Source organism: Serinus canaria, chromosome Z (genome assembly GCF_022539315.1).
Source record: "Serinus canaria isolate serCan28SL12 chromosome Z, serCan2020, whole genome shotgun sequence".
NCBI classification, from domain to species: Eukaryota; Metazoa; Chordata; class Aves; order Passeriformes; family Fringillidae; genus Serinus; species Serinus canaria.
In genome coordinates, this window is record NC_066343.1 from 31,234,854 (window position 1) to 31,258,790 (window position 23,937).

At 39.5% G+C, this 23,937-nt stretch overlaps 2 protein-coding genes across 2 annotated transcripts in view; one reads left to right on the forward strand and one right to left on the reverse strand.

The window, feature by feature from the left end:
• Nucleotides 1-23,937, forward strand: part of HOOK3 (hook microtubule tethering protein 3) — a 945,081-nt gene that overhangs the window by 433,998 nt on the left and 487,146 nt on the right. The gene's annotated exons all lie outside the window — the stretch shown is intronic.
• The window catches only part of PIGG (phosphatidylinositol glycan anchor biosynthesis class G), a 55,436-nt gene continuing 31,505 nt past the window's right edge, over nucleotides 7-23,937 (reverse strand). The window contains exons 10-13 of the mRNA XM_050987049.1: nucleotides 17,050-17,241; nucleotides 14,996-15,305; nucleotides 4,746-4,909; nucleotides 7-1,002 (exon numbers count right to left, since the gene is read on the reverse strand). Coding sequence (XP_050843006.1) covers nucleotides 882-1,002; nucleotides 4,746-4,909; nucleotides 14,996-15,305; nucleotides 17,050-17,241 — 787 coding nt within the window. The 3' untranslated portion in view covers nucleotides 7-881. The remainder of the gene's footprint in view (nucleotides 1,003-4,745; nucleotides 4,910-14,995; nucleotides 15,306-17,049; nucleotides 17,242-23,937) is intronic.

The window sequence follows — 23,937 nt, forward strand, 5'->3', positions numbered from 1 at the left end:
GTCAAATTATCCAACAACATGGCCTTTTTCCAGTTTTAAGGACCCAAAACCCCAAAGTTCTAATTCAGATCAAGCAATAGAGTGGTCACTGTAAAAACTGCCTTTTATATGAACTGGTACTCACAGGAATTTATGCAAGTCACATACAGAACACTTGGTTAAGTTCAGGCATCAGTTTAATCAGTACTCCCCATCTCAAAAATAGTTTCAAGAGTTATTGCACAGTTTCCATGGAGACTGAACCTAAAGAGTTCTTTCTATTTCTGTCTGTGAAAATCCCTTCACATTTATGCTGCCAAGTTTCTCAGGAGAGCCTGAACGACTAAAAGTGGCAGTAATATCCACGTTAGTGTCTATCACATGCCACTTAATTATTTTAGAAACACATTTACCTTTCCATATGAGGAAAACAACTTATAGTTTCACAAGTTTATTCAGATGAAAGCAAATTATTTAAGGACTTCCAACAACATTTCCACAGCAAATGTACTATCTGAAAACGTTCTTATCTTCTATTCCACCTTATCAAACCAGCAAAATACATATGGACTACATGTACCTAATGCACTTTCATCTCACAAGTAGGCTCGTAATGTCTCTCATCACATCTCCACAAGCAAACTGATATTTTCTGATATTTTCCTAGCCTAGACCAGGCTAAGAAAGTGGACATTCAGGTGAACTGAAAAATTATTGAGATGCTGCAGAAATTCCATCTGAAGGCCAGTCACCAGTGATCATCCACAGGGGCCAATACTGCTTAATGTCTTCCCTAATGAACTAGGTGATGGGGCAGTGCCCTCTCAGCAGGAATGCACACAATACACAGCTGGGAGGAGTAGTATGTGCAGGAGCTGGGTCTGCAGATGGTCTGCTACTACTCAAGGGCATCTTGACAGGCTGGAGAAATGGACTGACAAGAAACTCAAGACGCTTAACAAAGGGAGACGCCAAATTCTGCACCACACACCAAAACAGGCTTGGGCCTCACCATCTGGAAAGCTGTTAGGTAGAGAAGGACGTATGTCATTCCTGCTGAACAACAAGTTGAGCATGAGCAAGCAACGTTCCCATGAACCATCCCAAGGCTGCAGTGTGAAAAGTGGAGTCAGCAGGTTGAAAAAGGTGATCCTCCCTCTCTGTTAAGCAGTTGTGAGATCACACCTGCGGTTCTGGATCCAGTTTTGGGGTCTCCAGTACAAGACAGACATGGGTCTACTGGAGCAAATGCACTGAAAGCTCACAAATATGTCTGGGGGACTGGAGCATCTGACAAAGTGAGAGGCCGAGAAAGCTGGGACTGTTTAACCTTGAACAGAGAAAGTTTGGCAGGGTTCTCACCAATGTTCATAAATGTCTTATGGGCAGAAGATGTACTCAGACTCATCTCACTGGTGCTCAGTGAAAGGATGAATGATATACAACAAATTGCCCTTAAACACCAGTGAACAATTGTTTAACTCCAAGTGCTGCCATATGCTGGAACAGGTTGCTCAAGAAGACCCTGGAGTATCTCTGCTTGCTCTGGCTGACTCTCCTTTTGGCAGGAGGGCTGGACTCCCGACTCAAGTATTCTGTGGCTTCATAAATGCAAAGTGCCAAAAGAGGAAAGGGTATGTATCCGTAATTGCACCTTTGCAGTGATGTCCAATGCAAGAAGTTCTGGTAAGCCAACCCAACTGATGCAGCTGTAAATTACATTGACTCTGCAAGAGTGGCCGAAATTAACAAAGACAGCCCTGGAATCAGGCTTTCCTATCCAGGCCAACCTCCTCAGATGCAACAGCTGTTAAACAGGCTGCAAAATGCAAGGCTCTTTGCTAACAATGACACTCCTGAGTGGTTCTGGGCACATCTTAAGAGTGCTCTCAGAACCACAGTCAAAAAGCAGGGGTTTGAATTCCACTGACCAAGGCACATTGCAATAAAGCAGTTAATAAGAAGCTTTTATAAAGAACATCCTAAAGCATCCAGCACGTTTTAAAAAAAAGTTCAGTCTACCATACACTTAAGAAAGCATGTGAAGTAGCCAACCCCCTGCCCTCTGCAGTTTCAGCTTTGGTTCCAAAGAGTAACAAGCAAGGACATTTGGACAGCAATGGCAAAGCACAAGAACAAAAAATAAAAAGCATATAGACCAAGTTCTGAACAGATTTACATACCAATTTAAGCAAGTCCCAGCATCTAGAGATTCCAGTCCATAATTTGTGGACTGTTTCATTGAGGAAACAGCCTTACCAGTTGACCAAAATGAACCTTAGAATGGGCAGAGACACAAACTACTTGATGGAATCTACTTACATAAGTCATGTGGGTGCTACAGGCCATAGCTACCCACTTGAGAGCAGGTTAAGCCAGCTCTGTACCTGGCAACACTACTAGCTGAGATTTACTCTGCAAAAATTCAACCAGGAAAACATCAGAACAGCAAGAAACACTACTGTAGAGGCACATTATTTGAAGCAACATCAAACAAGTACAGATACTCAAAGATTTTGTCACCAAAAGTTTTTCATTATTTTGGTAGAAGAGCTTTCCAAAAACATGCCGTATGTTATCATTTTCTCTTCATTGTGTGTCAATGTTCATCATAGTCTGCAGTCTAGGTTTTAAGCAACAATAAAACTGCAGGTCTTTAAATTACAGAAGCTGATATTTTTCTCCTTCTTCCCCAGAGAATGCCACCAAGGCAGTGCTCTCTACTCTGCTAGGAATCCTCCAAGCTCAAACCAAAAGTGCCAGTTCTAAAGCACCTACAGTATAATGACGAAGAATTGGAGAGTTGGACCGCAAGAAAAAATTCAGTATGGCAGAAACACGGATGTGAACTCTTAAAACAGCACAGAGCTATTTTAAACAAATCACATCAGAGGTATAAAAGAATTGGGAAAAATAGGACATTGACAGAATGCAAGCAATACCCAGATTCATGGGTAACGTATTTACCAGAAGACAAGTGCCAACACTTTTTATATGTGCAGGTTCACTATTTTGTAAAATAGTGTGAAAGAATGGAGAACACTTGAAAAGTGTGGATACTGGAAAAATGTATTGATTTAGCAAAGCAGTAACTAAAGCTAAACTGGTAAGCATTAGAAACAGAGCTAAAACTCAGTTTGGTGTCAAGTCAGCAGGTAGTAAGGAAAATTCAGGAAAGGGCTTTCTAAAGTTACACAAATCAAAACATCAATATTTAGTGTACTCCACCTATACTCCTGCTGTAGGAAAAAAATGAACAGTGAATGAACAGAGAAAAGCCTGGCTTTCAGAAGTATTATATTCAAACACCAGTACTTAGATCAAAGTATCAATCTATTTAAGACCAAAGACAACTTCAGGGTAGCTGGTCTCTGACCAAGAGGTAAGGTTCTACAGTGAGTCTCAATTTACACTAAGAAGTGCATGATCAAAACAATGGCCCAGCACTGGTCTGCATAAATCTACAGCAACAACAAGAGACTGCAGGACATCTTTAGAGAGACATGTAGCAGACAGGCAAATCAGTGAACAAAAGTTAATCACTCTGAATACCTGTTAAGGGGCCTATTAATCCAGAAAAATGGACACAGTGACTGGGCACAAATCTAGTCTGTGCAACAGGTCCCTCCTGGCTCAAAAACCTCCACTGGTCTGTGCAGCTTGGTCAGCTGGTGATCCCATCTCCTTACACCTTTAATGAGCCAACACAAGAACACAGTGTAGGCATAGCCCAAAACAGAGAAGCAAAAGGAGAAGAGAGAAGCCAGAAAACAAAAGTCACTGACAGGGTGAGATCAGATGACACTGTGTAGATAAAGGGAAGTCAGAGGCTTACAGATGTTAACAAGTAAGACAAAAAGTTGTGATAAACTAAATACTGTGTAAAATTCCACCTGCTGAGCCTACTGTAATATTTTCACAATCACTAAAAAAAAAGTAGATAATAGAGAAAAGACCCTGAGATGGTAAGAATTTTGTCACTGTCAAATGTCAATTCTGTGAAAATTCATGAAGTTCTGGCATTTGTAAATTGATATGATACAATAAGTCCCCTATTTAAACATATTGTATCACTCAGCTTAAACACCCTGAATGATGAATTAAAAGCAATTTTAGAGAGTCCAATCAGGTGTTTTATGCACACTCTAAATTACATTAGCATTTTACAACCATCTTCTTAAAATTCCAATTACAATGAAATAATTCATTTTAGTTTAACTCATCCACTACACAAGATACCCAAAGAAGTAGAAATATTTTAGCTACAAATGACTGCAATAACCAGTAACATGCAATAATATTAGTGTGTTTTATTTATAAAACTTTGCATGTCACTATGTCAAAGAAGGACATTCAAAGAACATCACGTTAGTTAAGTTTGAATTCTATTCTAATACTTTAAAAAGCCCTTCTCAGGTCTTAAAAGGTTTCAAGAAAGATGTTTTTAAGCAGAACAAGCGGTCATAAAAAAAAAACATAACAAAATTTTAAGTAATTTAGTACAGCAAACTGAGAACTTGTTAAGAAACAAAATTAGTAAAACATACATGTATATTCCCAAAGCAAAGCTTCTGCAGATAAATGGAACTGGAAGAGTTAGGTGAACTTATTCTGAAAAAAGTAACCTGTATTTTTTTAATACAAAACTAACTTTCAGGGAAAAAGATTATGTGAACAAAAATTTCTTTGAAAATATATACACTTTATGGATGCTGTTTATAACTGCATTGCATAGAGGAGCATTACTTTAGTTCAATAATTATTACCTGCTAACTTCAGAACTCAAGTAGCACAGCAGATGGATGGCCCAAAGGAAAGGTCCCGCATATGTTGCAAATGCTGTGAGGAAGATAGCTGGTATCTCCACATAGCTGTCTAGTCCCACAAAACCTGTTGAAATGTCCACAGTAGCAATGCCATTTGAATTTCCCTGAAAATAGGGATATAATAGTAAATATCCAAATACCTACAAAGATCCATTTAAAATACATTAGAATAATATTAATTATTGCACCCACTTAGGACTTAGTCTTTAAATTGCTTTACAGTACAGCCATATTCTTTACATCTGAATTTCAATAGCACAGCTTACCAAACAAGTGCTTTTAATTAAAATTTACAGATTAACAAAGGCATAAACAGCATGCTACTTTGTGAGTCTTATTTTTTTCTGCAAGTTATCATGCCTATTGTTTAATAAGTTACATTAAAAAAAGAAAAAAGAATTTAAAATAAACAGCTCCACTTGCTGATTTCAGACACATTAATGAAAAAGATGCATTTTTTTTTTGTCACACAAGGTTAGAACACAAGATTTTAGGTCTGCTGCCTAAAATTACACCAGGAATAAATATTTCTTGCCCTTAGAGACAGCAGGACTCTAATTTAGAGCTGTAATGGAACATTACATCGCCCACCTGCCTGCCTCACGGCACAAGTTCCTGCATGTAAACAGATTAAGACAGGCAAATTTAGAGAGGTTTCTCCTTCTCAAGTCCCTGTACCACATAAGATTGCATTGAAATAGACCAGAAGTTAGTCTAGATAGCCTGAATCATCAATAAAAGGCATTTAAACCTACCAAGAGGAAAACAGAAGGAACATACAGCAATTAAAGTATCAAGAGCTGTCAAAGTCTGGTATGTTTTACCTAGTTTTCTTTTCCCGTGACCAGGACCACTAAATAACAAGAAACAATTAAAATTGAAGGAAGTGTTTTCCACTGAAAATCCAGAAGTACTTAACTTTACCCAAATACCTAAAGTAACAAACATACCCTATGATTAAGGCAGAATATTTCTTAAATTAAAAGGTCACAGATAGGTTTCCTCAGACTAGTGAGAAAGCTCTCAGATATTCTTGCTGTACTTTGAGAAACTGATCAGTTTCTACAGCACTGACCTTCTAAAAGGCATCAAACTCTCTTTTTCCACCTACAGAATCCCAGAACAACACTAATGTAAGGACTGTCACCGCCAATAGCCTTAGACTCAATCCCAGCAGAGCATATGAGGAGCGGTAGCTCCCCATTTCCCTCAAACCTGACCTCAGGTCACCTTAGTGACTGCAGTCGTCTTGAACTGCAAGTTAATCCAGCAAGGAAGTGACATCATCAAATACACGCTTCTGTCACAAAGCCCAGAGCACACACAGGGAAGCATAAAAGATGGGCAGCTCTTTTAGGTACTTAACTAATGAGGCACCAGCAAAAAACCCCATTCCTGAGACAGCTCTAAAACCCGAGAGAAAAAAAGGCATCTGTGTTGATGGAACCATTCAGAGCCCATTATGAGTAGTTACCATCCCCATCAATCTCACCATGAAGATATCCCCAGAATATAAGGGGAGCCTGAAGCTGTAAGAGGGCTGTATGGTACGGAGTTTACCAAGATATCATACAGTATAAAAATCTTCACTTATGACTGCTAGTCTTCCTCATTTTGACTTTCATCATGCACCACTGTAGTAAATCACTGCACCAGTGTAATCAATTATTGTTACTCGTTTAGTGCAATGCCCAGCAATGCCAGGAGCAAAGCACAGCACAACTAAGGATAAGCAGCTAAAAACAAAAAGCATGTCTGTGCCCTAGAACCTGTAATATGAGTCTGGAAAAGAAAGATGTAATATAAGACTGGTTCTCAGGTTTATCCAGTACAGACTGAGGTCATTGCAAGAGCAGAAAGTGTAGCATTTTGAGCGCTGAGCAGGGTGCTTTTCCTCAATAAGTTAAGAGTTTGACAGGGACAGGTAGGGAGGGAAACTGCTCTCTTTTCCTCCAGTCCCTGTTCACAGCAGCAGGTCTTTTGCCCATCACATCTACTTATTTTTCATTGCCCTTCTCCTCTGCACGATGCATACAGAGTAGAAAAGCTGAGACATCAGGAGATCCTTCCTGCTCATGTCATGAGGACCTGAAAGGTCTCTTTACACTGTTTAATCCACATGCACATGGTTGATCTTTGGCATCTTGGGGCAACTCCCCATGCCAGTGTATGTGCAAAGAAGCAAGAATAAATGTTGCACTGCAGTGCATGTCACTGGTCCCGCAGAACTGGTGCAGGCAAAAAGATGTACTTTCCAATGGAAGGTAATCAAGGCAAGTAAGGAACCTGGAGGAAGGAACAGACTCTCCTTCTCCTCAGCTCCCTGAGTCCCTTCAGGACAAGGCTCACTCCATCTGTCTTTGACTTGTTTAAAGTGACATAGCTGTAGAACAAGGACACACACATTTGGATCCACACACAACTCCAATCACACTGTGAAGTGTCCAAACATCATACTCTTACTGTGAATCTGAGCCTCATGGATACTACTGCTGCTGTTCTACTGAAGAGCCCCAGTGAGTAGGAAGAAGCATTTTCTCTTCACATTAAATATCTTTCTCAAAGACAAATTCATGTATTTACACTAAATTTTCATAGCTATAAATTCTAATACTCCACACAATAAATAATTGGCAATTTAGAGTGCCTCCTTTTATTTTAACATATCACTCTAGTATTTCAGAAAAGGCTAGCCAGAAAGGTTCTGCTGTCTCTGGACAGACCTTGGAGGTTTCAAGACCCTGAGCCATCTCATTTGACCTCACAGCTGACACTGTTCTGAAAATGGGACTGAACTGTGAGCCTGCTGAAGTCCTTTCCAATGTAAATTATCCTAATGCTTTGAAATCATAGGGAAAAAAGTTAAAATCACTTTAAATAGTCACTCAGTCCATCTCTCACCCATATTAAAGGAAAGTTGAATTAGATATAAATAATTCTAAATATACAGATCTATTCTGGTTTTCTCCAGTGATAAAAACCACTAGAAACTGGAACTGTATTTTCTTTCTCCCACTCCGTAGATTTACTGCTCTAAGCATGGCAACAAAACTCCACAAGACTAATAAATAAATACATGGAATTTTTGTTCGTTTATGAGCATTCACACAAGGAAATGAAAATATTTTAGCAATATTTACAGCAAAATAAGTTTTTTATGAGGTGGTCTATTAAACAGAAAAAAACCCCCAGTAATTTATTTCTATTCTTACTTCATTTTAAGGACAAATAGTAATGACAGAGATACAACATACTTTTGGGAAATGGCTGCTGAGTTATGAGATGTGGACAACTCAGGACTTAGGAGAAAACAATCAATTATTCAGGCTCATTGCAAAATTCATCAAGAGATTCTCAAGCTTGCAATAATATCCTGATAAATAAGTAGGACTATGTATGACTAATGAGTAAATGTATTAATTTCATCTATTTTTGACAATACTGGAGTATTTTAAACTTTCCTTCACTTTATCAATTCACACAAAGTGATAAATCAAGCAAAGGCCTTTAGTTACTAAAACAAGACTAGAAAACAAATTTGACTTACCCAGCTCCACATTAATAACACAGCACTTTATCCAGACAATCTCTAAAAACCTCCAAGCATGAAGACAGCACAACCTTTTCCTCTGCTTAATATCCACAAAAATCTTGCTAAAATGCTGAAAAAATGACATCATACATAGCCTTCCCATTTAATTTACAGCTGTTTAACAAATTTGCCTTTTAGATCGAAACTGTGAGAAAGCAGAAAGAAACCTTCCTTTGGTTCTGCAGAGGAAGGCAAACTGGGAAACTAATGTGAAAACAAGGCAGGTGAGAGCAGTAAGTCAGGACTCATCATGTCAGTGGCATGTCCAGGTCAGGGGTGGATCCAGAGATAATGATCAGGGCTAGATGCAGCCCAGGGATTGCAAGTCCATAGTGACAAGGCAAGTCCAAGATTAGGCCAGAAAGGTCTAGGTCCAGGACAGGACCAAAAAAGTTTAAGACAGGCACACACATACCTGCTTACACAGCTGACATAAAACACAGGCAGTAAAGCATCAGATTAAAGCAGAACCAGAATGGAAAGAAGAGCCAGGCTCTTCCTTCTCCTTTTCTCCCATCAGCTCTTCTCTCAATCAAGGACATGACCCTGAAGTCTGCTAACTAAACTCTGAGACAGGAGATGCACTCAGGATTCAGACACAGACGAAATGCAGAATGCAAAACCAAGTGTGAGATCAAGGTATTTGTTTTCAACCCATCCTTCTTTTTTTTCCAACTTATGTTCGAAATCAAAAAGTTAGCTTCCACACCCAGGCACTTCATTTTTTCTCCCATGTTAATAAGACATAGCAACTGATTAATAAAAAGTAGCATCTGTTTCTGTCAGCTTTGCTTATTCAGTACACTTGGGATTTTTGCAGATCTACTTTCATGAAGTCTTGAAGGACTCTGCAATACTTTTTTGAAAGAACAGTGCCTTATTCATTAAATATGCTATCCTGAACAAGGCTATTTTTACTATCATATTCAAAAGGCCATCACTTACAATCCACACTCAGCAAGACAGTTACTCCTTTAGTCATTATGTACCATATCGTCTACTAAGACTTAATAAACATGGGCAATTCTGATATACTTCATAATCACACCAAGACATGTGCAAAAAGTACTTCTCCAAAACTCTCTCCTATTTCCAGATGGAAGCATTCCATATTTAATTTATTTTTCTCTTCTCCTGCCTCATTTAGCCAGCACAGTTTAAATTTAGTATCCAATGTGATCTACACCACCAGTGAATTTCAGTGGTATTCAGTTTTTGTATTTCAACCATAAGCCTGCTACTTTTTTGTATGTTACATTAGATCTTTATGTCTGTCTGGAAATTAAATTCTTAGCATCACTCTGAACTCAGTAAGTTTAATAGTGAAACTCTAGTGACCACAAAACTTGGAGAAACAAAGTAAAAGAAGACATTAAAATCTATGCCAGCAGTACATATCAGATCTAATAATACAGTTGTGCTTCCCTCACATCTCTCCCCTAGAATTCTAGCATAAGTATTGCTTGCTCTTGAGGCAGTAAACAAATGACTGTTACCAAGAGCAAGCTGAACAAAGGTCAATACTGAAGGGGAGAATTTGATGGACTCCTCCAGCAGAAACAGCCCAGCTGTACTTCCTTAATGTTTATTCAGTGACTGAGAACAAACCATACATGCTCTGTCTGAAAGACAACCCTGTCCTAAGTCAATCAAAATGTATTAACTCAGCACTGATGGTCATGGACAGGACAGGCAGTTGCTAAACCTGGGACACCTGAACTGCACTCAGTAAGAACAGTGTCACTTCACGGGGTGGCACAGAAGTAAGGTGGAGCTCTGAATCTGCTTGTCACTAAGCAAAGAGCTTGCTGGCTTTCCCACAAGGTAAAAGATCAAATAGCTTATAAAAGTAAAATCTGTTACCAAACCAGTATGGGTACATCCAGACCTCCATCCTCCATCACTCACTTAAGAAAGAGCTGGAAAATGTACACAACCATGCAGAATCATCTCTAGCTTCACCTGAGTCACTTGCCTATGGTACTCTCGAGATACATGAAGAAAGCTTGAGTGCCTGCATTTGTCAAAGGAGGTGTCAGTAAACACGGAGAGGTTACCTCCATGTGTTTGGGAGACTGGTGTCCCAGCGCAGGGAATAGATTTTTTTTTTTTTCCATATTAGGTACACAAAATAGCATAAATATTGGTAAAAGCTCACCTGTTGTATATCAGGTATGGAACCTGCAGCTATAGTCCAGTGACTGGCAGTTAATTATAAACATAGAGTTGCCAGTTAATTATGTGTCACTAATAAACTAAAGAAATGTTTCAATCCTGATTTTAAGCTATACAAAGTGAGCACTTTTCCCTTTGCAACAAGTCGTTCATACTCTAGACAGAACTCAAAGGAAAGGGAAGAAGATATTTTAATACATTTAAAAAAAAAACAATAATGAAGAATTCGGTTTTGTATGACACCAGCTTTTTGATTTTCCCAGATAATGCAGATCAGAATGCCACACAGAAAAAACCATAAAAGAGGCATGAAATTACACATCATTTCTGGAAGAAGTTCCTTCCATCCTTGGAAATATGGCCCAGAATGAAAAAAACTATTCTCAGCATAAACTGAGAGAAATTTACAAATTGAAGAGAGAGCATTAATTAGATTTTAAAGCACCTTTGTAATTTATGAACTACCAGCTCGACTTTTATTCTACTTTTTATTCTACTTTTCTATGCTAATATTCTGCATATCAGATACTGCTTTTCAATTGTGAAATGAAAAAAAAAAAAAAAAAGTCCCTCTTACTATTGTATTAATTAGTTTGCTTCTTTCTATACCTTCAAAACAGTTTTTTCATCAGAGAATAAAAGAATAAGACAACATCTAAAGATGGGTATTTGGGTATTTTGGTCAAACTCTTAATCTCCATCCTAAAATGGCATCTAATATGAATGTACTTACAACATTTCTAAAAGAGAACCAAAAACCTGTTGTCTGGGGGGAGGGGGAGGGGAGGAGAGGAAAGAAAATTCCATCTGACTTGACCCTTAAAAGCTCTTTTTTCACTAGCAGAATTGATTTCTCTATTTCTGGATAATTTCTAAGATGTTCTGAAAATAGAAAAAAAAAAGAGAAATAAAGAGAGACGATGGAGGAAATCCTTCCTGTTCTATTACAGTTAATTTGTCATTTTAATTGGTCTTGGGCATTGTGAATAGGTACACACCTTAGTTTTTGTGAACAAACACACAAAAAAATTCTAGAAGACTGTTAGCATGTTTTTCTGAAATTGATACTTTTTAAAGTGTACTGTGCTAAAACAACTTAAGAATTCCTCAAAACTTTTGCTAAGCCATTGCTAATTCAAAATAATCTTTTCAAAGCTAGAGGTTTGGGACACATGATGGGACACAAAAAGGCAGCTTATCTGGGCTTGTTCTATTTCATACATAGCAGCATGAGAAACAACATGGGGGAAAAAGCTTTGCTGTGCTTCTAACAGAAGTTTTGGTAAGTAACTATTACCCAGATCAGATAATTTTCCAGATCTTACAGTGACAGGAGATTCATAAAGACCCATCTAGAAATCTGGCTCATAATAGAGCAATGGAGAATTTCTCATTTATGAGATTTGGATGCTGTTAACTCAGCAACATGTCAATGTGGAAGAAATTCCCCTGTCAGATCTAATTTTTCAAATATCCTGAAGTCTGCTGAAATCTGTATCATACTGGAAGTTATTATTTCCAAAGGAAACTCTTCTAGAAGAAATGTCAAATTTGCCAGCAGAGTGATAGGGCCTAGGCAGATGCTCTGTAACTGCAGGATGTGCAGTAACACAATGTGCAGTCAAGTAGAATGGAAATCACTTCCAGTCTTCTAAAAATGAAAAAATTCCTCAATTGCAAGGGTAGTTGAAACTGCAAAACATTAATCATGCAAAGAGCAGTCTTCCCCATAATATCAGTAAGACCACTAGAAAGCTGAAACAGATGTTACTAGATCCTGTTATCTTCTTTGGTCTTAAATATTTTGGTCATAAATATTTTTTTATTGGTGTAGAAAAAAACCCTTTGACACAGCACAGCAAAATGGAAAGACATATCAAGCTCTTAAATAGCTCTAATAGTTTATTTCTGGAAGATGATTCTAGCTGCTTCAAAGTTGATGTAAATTCTTTCAGAGAAGTTAGTCCAAAATTTTTGGCATCATTCAGAGCAGAAAAGACGCAACATTTAATCTGCCACATTAAACTTCCAAAACAAAACTATTACTTTAAGAAGCTTTTGTTTTCTTTTCCATCATGCCATACTGGTTGAAGATACATGGGCTACATTTATTTGAAGCACATTCACCTCGGCAAACAAAGGGATGCAGTCCAGGCTAGGAAGCTGGACACTCATGTGGACTGGAAACTGCTCAAATGTTGAGTTCAAAGCGCTGCCATCAGCAGCTTGAAGTCCATCTGGAGGCCAATCACTAGTGATGAGCCACAAGGATAGACACTGGGGCTGGCATCATTTAACTTCTTTACCAATGACCTAGGCAGTGGGCAGAGAGTTCTCTCAGAAAGTCACAATACACAATACACAACTGGAGAGTGGCAGATACAGCACATGGGTCAGCTGCCATCAGAGGGGCCACCAGAGGCACCTCAACAGGCTGAAGGAATGAAATGACAAGAAATTCAGCAAGTTCACCAAAGGAAAATGTCAAATGTAGAACCTGGGGAGCAATAAATAATGCGTTTGGTGACAATGGGAACTAACCATATGGAAAGCAGTTTGGAAGAGATCAGCCAGCCATTGTCCTTTTTGTGCAAAGACCAACAGCATCCAGGACTCCGTTAAGGGCCTCCCTCGCTATAAGGGAGATCTCCATTCTCTCTAAGCAGTGGTGAGACCCACATTTGGGTGCCTGGGTCCAGTTCTGGTCTTGCCACCATGGAAAAGACATGGGTGTGACAGAATAAGTCCACTGAAGCACCACAGATGACGGCAGGAACAAAGCATATGTCATACAAGCAAGTCCTTGGATTTTTTTTACTCACAAGAGGAGAAAGCTCAGCAGGGATCATAACAATGTGTATAAATACCTGATGAGAGGAAGTACAGAATATGGAGCCTGATGTGACTTTCTCAGTCACATCAGGCTGATAGTGACTAGCAAAGGGATGAAAAGCAATACACAGAAACAGAAAAAAAAGAAGTTCTGATTAAAAACAGAAAAAGCTTTTTTTTACTAGATAGGGTGGTCAAGCCCTGGACCAACTACCCAGAGAGCTTGCAGAGTCTTCACCCCTTCAGGTATTTGAAACAGGGAATGGACACGGTTCAGACCAACCTGGTCTGTTTGACCTGCTGATTCATGTCAGGGTCAGGCTGGACTAAATGATCTCCACAGGCATCTTCCAGCTTCAACTCTCCTGTAATTTCACGGTCCTGTGAAATTCTCAGCCAAGTGTATCAAGAATTCAACATCACTGAAAATATTTATGAACCATTTGCTGCTTTATGAAAAAATCGGAACCATTCTTTTTTAGTCTCTTTTCCACTAGGATTTTCGTGCCAGCCTCCCCACCATTAAATTTTTGGTAGCTGTTTTTGTTTGGTACCCCAGTACAGAGATGGCTCTGCTGCACTAAGGGGTGCTCTCAGAAGGCTGTAATCAAAGCTGACTGCCTGAATAGCAACATTCAAAACATGCAAAAGCCACTCAAGCAAGACATGCTAGGCCCTCTGAATAGGAAAAGTGGGTACAAAGGGATGAACCTGTATCCTGATGATCTTACCTGCATCAGCAGTTCCGTATCATATGCTACTCTCAATTAAGCCAACCCTCAATCAGCAGTTACAGTATCCTAAGCTTGAACAGAGTTTCAACATCCCCAGCTGTGCTCAGGGGTAGTTAAGGGAGGTCCCACACTGAAATTTTGCAAACCCCACCTCTTAAACCTGATTCCCAGGTTAACAAATGCTCTCTTTAGCCAGCCTGCTACACTAAGGTTCCAACAATACTAGAAGTAGAAAGATCCTCTCCAGCTTCAGTGCAAAGCAAAGTTTTTGTAGAATTGCAACCTTATTTGCAATGCAGAAACTAGGTTATTGAAGTTAGTAAGGCTCCTCAGGAAAGAAGGTATTATTTGATATAAGAAAGAAAATTAGTTCTGGTTCTCCTAAGAGATACTACATGCCACAGCACTTTCTTTCAGTCTTAAACAGTATATAGACCTATTGTAATTCTCAAAAACCAGTGACAAAAGCAACCTGTCTTTTACTGGTATTAATGTACTCAGATGACATTTTAAAAGTAATTATCATATGAAAAGTACTTACAAGGCCCATTAACAGACCAAAATCATCCTGGTATAGCTCTCTGATTTTTGTAACACTTCTGGAAATCTACAATGAGGATAAGACACCAAGGTATGCATCTTTCCCCGACTCTGAAAACATTATTAAACATTATTAAAGCATTTAATAATGCTTTAATAATGTTTAATAATGTTTAATTTTTAAACTAAATCCTTCTGAGAACTCAGTAAACTCTTCTCCTGTAATATTTAGTTAGCATCTTATTTACAATGGACAATATTTCTTTGAAAAACAATTCCATCTCCCACCTCTGCAGTGGAGACTATATTCAGCTTACCTGAAAATAGAAGAAAGCTTGGCCAAACCAGTAGTGCATGATAGTAATCTGTGCTGCATCAAATTTCAAAGGTATCCAAATATATTTTGTCATCATTGTCTGAATCAGCAGACAAAACACCAAGACTGGTAAATTGTGAGGTCTAAATAGAAGAGCTGCTAGTAGAACCAATCCACTATATACTTCCCATAATCCTGTGCTCTTCGTGCTGGAGTCTGCAGAAACAACCTGTGACTTTAGTAAATCTTTAGTGCCAGTGAAGACTATGCCAAGAACAAAGACATAAACAAAACGAGCTTCAGTAATCCCCCTAAAGAGAAAATAAAATTGAAAAAAGTTAATAAACCAGAAAAATTAGTTACTTACTAATACCTCCTTCAGAGCCTTTCAAGAGAGGTCAAGACCAACCAGTTCTACCAAAAAGGTTAAATCCAAGGCTAGTATTTTTGAAATCCCTAAGCATTTCCATTACAAAAAAATTATGTTTTAAGTTGTAAGTGTAATTAGCACTTACTTTATCTTCAAACCACTTATAAATTCATTACCACTTATAAATTCATTTGCCTCTTAATTTCCAGTGAAAGCCAGCTTCTGAAGGAAACATAGCATGTTGTTCAAAAAAGCTGACAAAAAGGAGGATCAGTAAGCTTAAAAAATGTGACCTGATACTCTAGAAGTACAAGGTCTGAGAAACTAAAGACTAAAAGGGACTACAGCAAATCATGTAATCCAAGACTCAAACAGGGCACATTGCACAAACCAGAGCACATTGCACAGGATTAGGTCTAGACAGTTCATGAATATCTCCTGTGAGGGAGACTCCACAACATCTCTATGCAACCTGTTCCAGTGTCTGGTCACCCTCACAGTAAGGAACTTCTTCCTCATATTCAGGTTGAACTTCTGTGCATCAGTTTCTGCCCATTGTCTCTTGCCCTGTTGCTTAGCACCACCAACAAGAACCTGGCTCCATTCTCTGACACCTTTCTTTCAGAGACATTGCTGAGGTTGTCTCTCAGTCATTCTCTTCTCAAGGCTATGCAGGCCCAGCTCCCTTAGCCTTTCCTCATTCAAGAGATGCTCCAGTCTCCTAATCACTTTCAGAGTCTACTTCTCAACTCACTCTAGGACCTCCATGTGCCTCTTGTCCTGAGGAGCCCAGAACTGGACACAGCATTCCAGATGTGCCTCTCTGGGGCTGAGCAGAGGGACAGGATCACCTCCCTCAACCTGCTGGCAATGCTCTTCCTAATGCACCCCAGGATCCCACTGGTCTTCTTGGCCACCAGGACACACTGCCGGCTCATGGACAGCTTGTTGTCCACCAGGACCCCCCAGGTCCTTCTCTGAGGAGCTGTTTCACAGCAGGTCACCCCCCTTTCTCTGCCCAACTCTCCAGCCTGTGGAGGGCTGCGTAGATGTGCCATTCAGCCAAGATTTAAGTGTGCACTCATCCAGTCCACACTTCTTGAGCTTGTCTGTGAGAGTATTGTAAGAAAGAGTGTTGAAATCCTTGCTGAAATCAGGATAGACAACATCCACTGCTCTCCCCTTGTTCATCCCTGTATTTGTTTCATTGCAGAAGACAGTAAGGCTGGCCAAGCATGATTTACCTTTATTGAAAGCCCATGTTATAGAACACTCAACTGCAAAAGTAAGGTATGGAAAAGCAGCTCTCTCAACTACCAAGCACTTTTGAAACTAAGAAGTAGCTAAATGAGCTTGGCTTGTGCTCCGCTAGATTTGGCAAATCCATCTAAAAACAAGAGACGGTGCATTTGGAGTTATTTGTAGCAAAAAATACAGAGTATAACTACTAGATTTCCTCATATTAATTCTTATCTGACTAGCACTCATCTGTCACAGTGAAAAGACACTTCATGTGGCTTAAAATTAAGCATGCATCACAAAAATTCAGTGCTGCTTACCTACAAACGACAATTCTATTCCTAAGAATGTAATTCCAACCTAGAACATCCTATCCACCTCATCCCCGATAACCAAAGTGTTAAACACCTTGTTAGAAACAGTTACTTATCTGCGGATGAACTTACTTTGAAATATCTTTGCCATCATGTTGCCATGGAAATGTGACATTTCCAGTAGCTGCCCGGTAACTGTAGACTCCCAGGAGCCCGAGTGCCATAGCAATTTTTGAAACCAAGGAACATCTTCTTTGAACCAGAAAGAAGATCATAAGAAGGGAGACTGCAGCCAAGAAGGAGAGTTCAGATTTATGCTCAGAGCTGGGAAAAAAACAAACAAAGAAACAAAAAAAAACCCCTTTAAAAACAGTAATTAGTGCTAAACACATTTGGTAAAGCCTTAGCTACAGCGCTGTATTAAACAAACTGTATTAATTAATGCAACACCAAATTAATCACTGCAGTGGTGTCTGTTTTTCTGTTATGAACTTTCCAAGAGGTACAGTAAAATATTTTAGTATTTTTAGAAAAGCAGTTTTATTAATGAGGTTTTCTATTCAAGCATGCATATTGAAGGTGTAATTATTGTGTTCCACCATATGCTAGTTATTCTATTAATTATATAAAACTGAAATGCATACTGCATATTGCAATATTGCATATTGCATAATGGAAAAGGGTCTACTGCTTTTAAACTAGAGTTTTGTTATTTACACATTTAGAAAAAGTGTGTTTTTCTTATATGACAGTATTTTATTTTATTTTCTATCACTACACAAAAGATTTTTGCACTACAGGATTAGAACAGTGTTTTGAAATAACCACATATGTATTTGTTTCATTCTAGACACGTTACCTATCCTACTACCTATGGAATACATTACCTACCCAAAATGACCAAAAATATACTTACATAGTTTAAAACACACACACACAAATTCATTAGCACAAAACGATTCCCTTAAGCAACTATAGAACCTTGTATTCTGTCAATACATACAAGAGACTAACAGAAAATTTGCATCACTGGCAGAGAAGATCACAGATACAGCTTGTTTGTTTGTTCTCCTGCATCTTAAATAGGTAACCCTCCTTCCAGAAACAAGGGCATTCCACTGAGCATGCTGCCAGTGTTACATATTTTAATCTTCAGTAGTAGGAGCCAGCACTGCAAAATGTAACAGGGTAAGGCAAAGAACTGCACCCACTCCCTAACGTGTAGTTTCAGAAAGCCTGCTGTAGTCCAAGTGTAGCAGACGCAGGGCCTGCTACTGCTCCGTGGAGGGATGTTTAGAGATAGGTATTTGCTGAGTCATAGGAATTGTACCAGGAGTCCTCACTCTGGTCCTCCTTATCTCTCTGTGACCCCATAGGCTAGTTTCCTTAACCCTTACAATTGGTCAGTTTTCAATCCTCCCTAACCCTATAAAAGAGGCTGTCTGGGCCCATTTTCCTTAGAAGAGCAGCTTCAAGACCCTTCGTGAGACTCTCAGAATAAACCATCGTGGAACGCTCTGAGCCGCCTTCTCCTCTCTCATTTCGTCTGCCTTCCAGAAGCCACGGCCAGCCGCAGCCCCTACAGCAAGCTGAGAGCTGAAATCCCAAAAGAGCTGACTTTCACTAAGAGCTGAAAATCACTGAGCTTGCTCAGGGTCTCCGCTGTGCGGCTGTCTGGCCTAGGGCACCCGTCTCCAGAGGGCTGAGGTGTTCGGCCTTGGGCCGCTTGCCTGGGGCGCTTACCCTGCGGGGAACCAGCTATCCGGCTGAGAAGCTAGCCCCTGTGGCTCCATTTCCAAGAACTGCCAACCCATGCCTACTGAAAATATTCCCAGTATCCCAAATAATATGAAACCACTAATTTTGTTAAATTTGCCTTCAGTTAAGGCATGTACATTTTGAGAGTTAAGGGCTCCATCTTCTGTTTCCCACAACTCAAAATCCATGATAAAAGATCACTAACTTCAGGAAACCAACAATGTGCCTGGGCTGTTACCTGCACTGAATTCACTTATGAAACTCCAGTTTATCTCTGATTTAATAAAAATTATTGTACTTCAAAACAGGTTTACTTTCCTATTCCCTAGTATACACTTAATCAGGAGCTTGACCAATTGCTGTTCCAAGTGTTGTGCTTGAAAAGTCATGGAGGAAAGGTTGTAGGGCAGATAAATTGTCCTGTTAGTTCTGCATGCAGGACCTAGTCAAATAGCTTGTACACCTTAACAGAATTCCCAAAAGATTCGCTATTCTCTGAAACCCAGTAGAGAAAAGTGAGAGGCATAAAATCTAGAATACTATGAGACAGAAAATGTAGTCTTGATGTTTCTCCTCCCAATTATTCTTCCTCTACACATGGAGAGAGCAGAAACAGTGGACTCTTGCAGCAACCTGTGAAGATAACACAAGCACCACCTTCATTATGATCAAAATGTAACAAACTAATTTAGTAGCCACTAAAGCTTTCAAATGAGCACTTACAGAAAAGTCTGAGCATTCTGGTCATATTCTCTTTGGCTAGTCATTGTATGTGCGCAAGACAAATCAGGGATAAATAACAGCACATCCTCATCATCTTTGTCCCTTTATCTAAAAAACTCAATACACATTTAGTTTACACTCTTGACTGCTAGGGATTAACACACATCTCATGTCCAGGTCTTCTAGTAACAGTCTTCTGTGATCTATGTTTGGAATTGTTTTGAATCATATAAATCTGCTGGAAAAAACCTACCCATGTGTTTGCTGAAAAAACAAACAGCAGACAGCAAAGTCGGGTCAGCACAAATTACGCACAGTTTCAAGGTTTTCCAGCCAAGGTTCTTACAGTTAGGCAGCGAAAAGCACATGTAATTAGCATATATTTTGAAAGGAGATTGTAGTTGTTTAACACAGAGTCCAATCATTTAGCAAAGCTCTAAATGGTTTTGATAGTCTGCTCAGAAACACAAACACAAACAAGCTACTCTGATCTCAGCTGCCATGTCCTGGGTTTTGCACAAACCACAAAATTTAGAGTGAAGAACCAATAGCTCCCTGAGAGAAAATCTGGCGAGAAGGGAAGAAAAAAAGAGCATTTTGGATCTATCTTCCTACTGTAACAGCTTGCAAGGTCTACACTCACACTTCTGGTAATAGAAAGAAGGTTGAAGACATCTCCTTCCACTGTTTGCACCTCACCTCATTACTGCAAATACAAGTAGAGTGAAGCGAATTGTAAATGTGCATATCCACTTAAGTGGATAAGGTCTTTTTAAATTATTTCTTTTGTTTTACAACTGAATACACAGAAGTTACAAGGTGTGCTAGCTTTGAGGGGAAGGGCATTTGGGGATGGTTAAGTATATTATTTAAAGAAAATGTTAACCTCTTCCCATGCTGATGCTTCTTGTCATTTCTCTTCAAGATGACACTGCCATGCAGGAGTTCTGACACCTTCCAAATATCAGCGCTGACCAAGATTACAGCCAAATAAAGCTAACTGAATACCAATCAATCAAAAAGAAATCTTGACTCCCAGTTTTGACTTGCATGTTTTCTTTCATTTCATCTACTGTCTGATTTTCTTTTGCTTTCTGATCCACCAAAGTATTTTTCAGGTTTCACAGTCTGTCTGCACATAACAAAGAACATTTTCCTTACTTCAGCACTGCTGAAGGCTTTCCTAGTAGCCAAATTCAACACACTACAGGTAGATTGATTTTCTGCGTTTTGATGCTTACATCAAACAGGAAAATCTAGACAATAGTCTCTCTGTTTTAAATGCTGAGCCCCTTAAGCACTGTCTGGTTAGGCAAAATTCTAGTCTGAGAATGAGCACACATGTCCAGAAAATCAATACAGAGGAACAAACAAAAGAGGGCCATTTGTTCATTAGTTTAGCTTAGAGACAAAATAGAAGGCTGGCTAGAAAAAGTCTGAGTAGCCAAAACTCAAACTAACAACAGCACACATGATCTAAGTAAGGTTCCTAATTCTTACTAGTAAAAAACATGCTATTAAGACATAACTACGCCAATTAAACTAATAGCAAAAACAGAATAACCATCAACCTTATAGACTAGCAATGCATTTTGGGAAGAAGAATAAGTGCTTTATGCAACTCAGATTATCACTTTTTAATTCGTGCTATTCATCTCAATTCTGATCAAATCACTAGGGAAACAGAGATCTCTACAACCTTAATACCATGTGAAGAAGAAGGAACAAAGATGTTAAAACCTCTGACCAAAGAAAATGTAACTATGCTGGCCAAATCGGAATTTCCAGACACTTTACAGACCACAGGATATGTAAAGATTTAGCTGCATTATTGACTAACCTTTCCAAAGCTTGTTCAGTGAGCCATAACAGAGTCATGCACTCAACTACATCTCATCATTCAAATCCAAAAATTGTCATACTTCAAATATTACTAATCTTTTAACTCTATATTGCAACTGAAGTTTACGTCACCATGGACACATACAAAATATTCTCATGTTACGCTGAAAATTGCTCCATTGTTGTAAGTCAGGATGTAACCCCACAGCAGCCTGAGCCAACATGTGCCAGAGCTGCCAGGGCTCTGTTCTTTCACTTGGTCCCTAAACACAGCAAAAGTACTTGCACCAATGAAAGGGAGAAGGCACAACTGTGACAGTAACAGTCCTAATCACATATCCTCTTAGCCTGCCATGGCACAACACTCTGGACTGTTGCATAAGATTTTTAAGCCTCCCAAAGTACAAGGTAGGGAATCATTGCTTCTTTCTCAATTAGATTTGAAAGGCAAGTGGGTTTTGTAAGGAATGCTTGACTACAGCAGAAAGAAAAAACTTTGTCTGCAGCACTTCAAAAGATGTATACACCTCCACGTTCTCTTCTTACAGTAATTTCAACAGCAGTGCTGACTTGTATACACGTCCCTTCCTGCATTCCAGTTACTAAGTCAGCCCAATTGCCTACCAAGACTGATGGTAAATTAGAGTGAGAAGTGATCCAGCTGAAAGCCAGGAATTTCCCATGCCATCTTGAGTTATTTTTCCAGACATGCCTATGCAGTGACGTAGTAATTCACCATACTGACACAAGAGCGAGTAAAATACAGCAAGGTGAGGTGAAAGAGAGCAAGTTTCTGACCTTGCATGGCAAAATATCGCATTTTAGCCAAACGATCAGTCATAGCCTAAGACTACAGATGCAGAATCTTTTCTCTTTTACTTGCTTCAAGACCTCAGCAAATGCACTCAATGTGAGGCCATAATTTGACAGGGAACAGAGGAAGAAATTAATCTGTTAAATTCTGATGTTTTTGTTTTGGTCTCTAGCTGCTATACTTGAGCCTTACTGAAGGGGGAGGCAGACAGTTTTAATAATAGCGTTGTGATGGCTTTATGAAAGAGAACACTTTATCAACCTGACAGATTTTTGTGATGAGACAAGCTCAGTGGAAGAGCACAAAGCAGGCATTGCTGTTTATCTGTGCTTTAACAAGGTTTTTAACACCAGCTCCCATAACATTCCCACAGGCAATCTCATGCAAGACAAGTGGACAGTCAGACAGACTGAAAAGTACTGAAATGCTGGATTCACAGAGTTGCCATTAGTAGTACAAAGTCCACCTGGAGGGCAGTCAATATCTGTCAACCCTAGGATTTGGGCATTGGCCTCCATCAGGGCCCATACTGTTTAATGTCCTCACTAATGACCTGGGCCATGGGGCAGTGCCCCTTCAGCAAGTCTGCACACAATACACAACTGGGAGGGGTGGTTGGTACAACAGGTGGGTTTGCTGACACTCAAAGGCCCTTGACAGCCTGGAGAAATTGCCCACTAGGGATCTTATGAAGTTCAATGAGCGCAAGAGGAAAGTCTTGCAGCTTGGAAGGAATAACACACATATCAGGACAGACTGGGGGCTGACCATCTTCTCAGAGGTGACTCGAAACACCTAGGTGGACCCTGACTCAACAATCAGCATGCAATATGCCCTTGTAGCAAAGACAACCAACAGCATGTGGAGTTGCATATGCAGAACCCTACCAGAAGACAGAGGAAGGTTATTTCTCACCCTGGGTTCAACCACGGCTCCAGTTAGGGGTTACCCAGTGCAGAGAAAGATACGGACATATTCAAATTCACATGAATTCCAATTCACAGGGACAAAAACCAAACACAGAAATAGAATCCTCTCTCCCTTCTCCCTTCTTCCTCAACAGCAATAACAACAACAACAAAAAAACACACAAAAAAACAAAAAACAAACAAACAAACAAAACAAAACAAAACAAAAAAAATAGAAACAAAACACAAAAAAACGCAGAGCAAACCAAAACAGATGTAAAAAGCTTTGGGTTTACCTGAATGGGTTGCTTGGAAGTTCCTGGCAGGCAACTAGTGTTAGAGCTGGGCATATAGGATTTCCCACTTTTGTTATAAATTAGGAAGCACCTGCTCTATCTGCAGTCTACACTCCATCTGTGTTACCCCCCTGAGACCCCCACAGGCCAAAGCTACAAAAGGTTTTGCTGCTTTCCAGGCATACTCAGCGCCAAGAAATCAGAAGTGGGAGCATACTAATGCAAGACAGGATCTTTGAAAGTTAAGTCCAGACATGCACACACAATTTTTAGAAGTCTGGTAATATTTCCAAGAGTGAATAAACATCTCTGGCAGACCACATGAGTAAAAGGATGTATCTGAAACAAGCCAAATTTTTCATCTGCAGGAGTGTCAGGTCCTTGTTTCATGGCCTTGTGGCACCAGCACACTCCAAAGAAAAGGACTGACAGTCTGAAATAAAAACAAATGGCTCAGGACATAACTGGGCAAATAAATCTGTAGATGCTCAGGACTAATTGTAAAAATCCTCACAGTCACACCAAATCACACCTTATCCTGCTCACACATTGGCTTAGCTCATAATGAAGAAGTGAGTTATTTATCATATGGAATTGATACAGGAAGTACGACATTTTTTCCTCATTTCCTCACATCAAGAGCATAAGTGCATGCTGAAAACTCTGGTAAAGAACAACC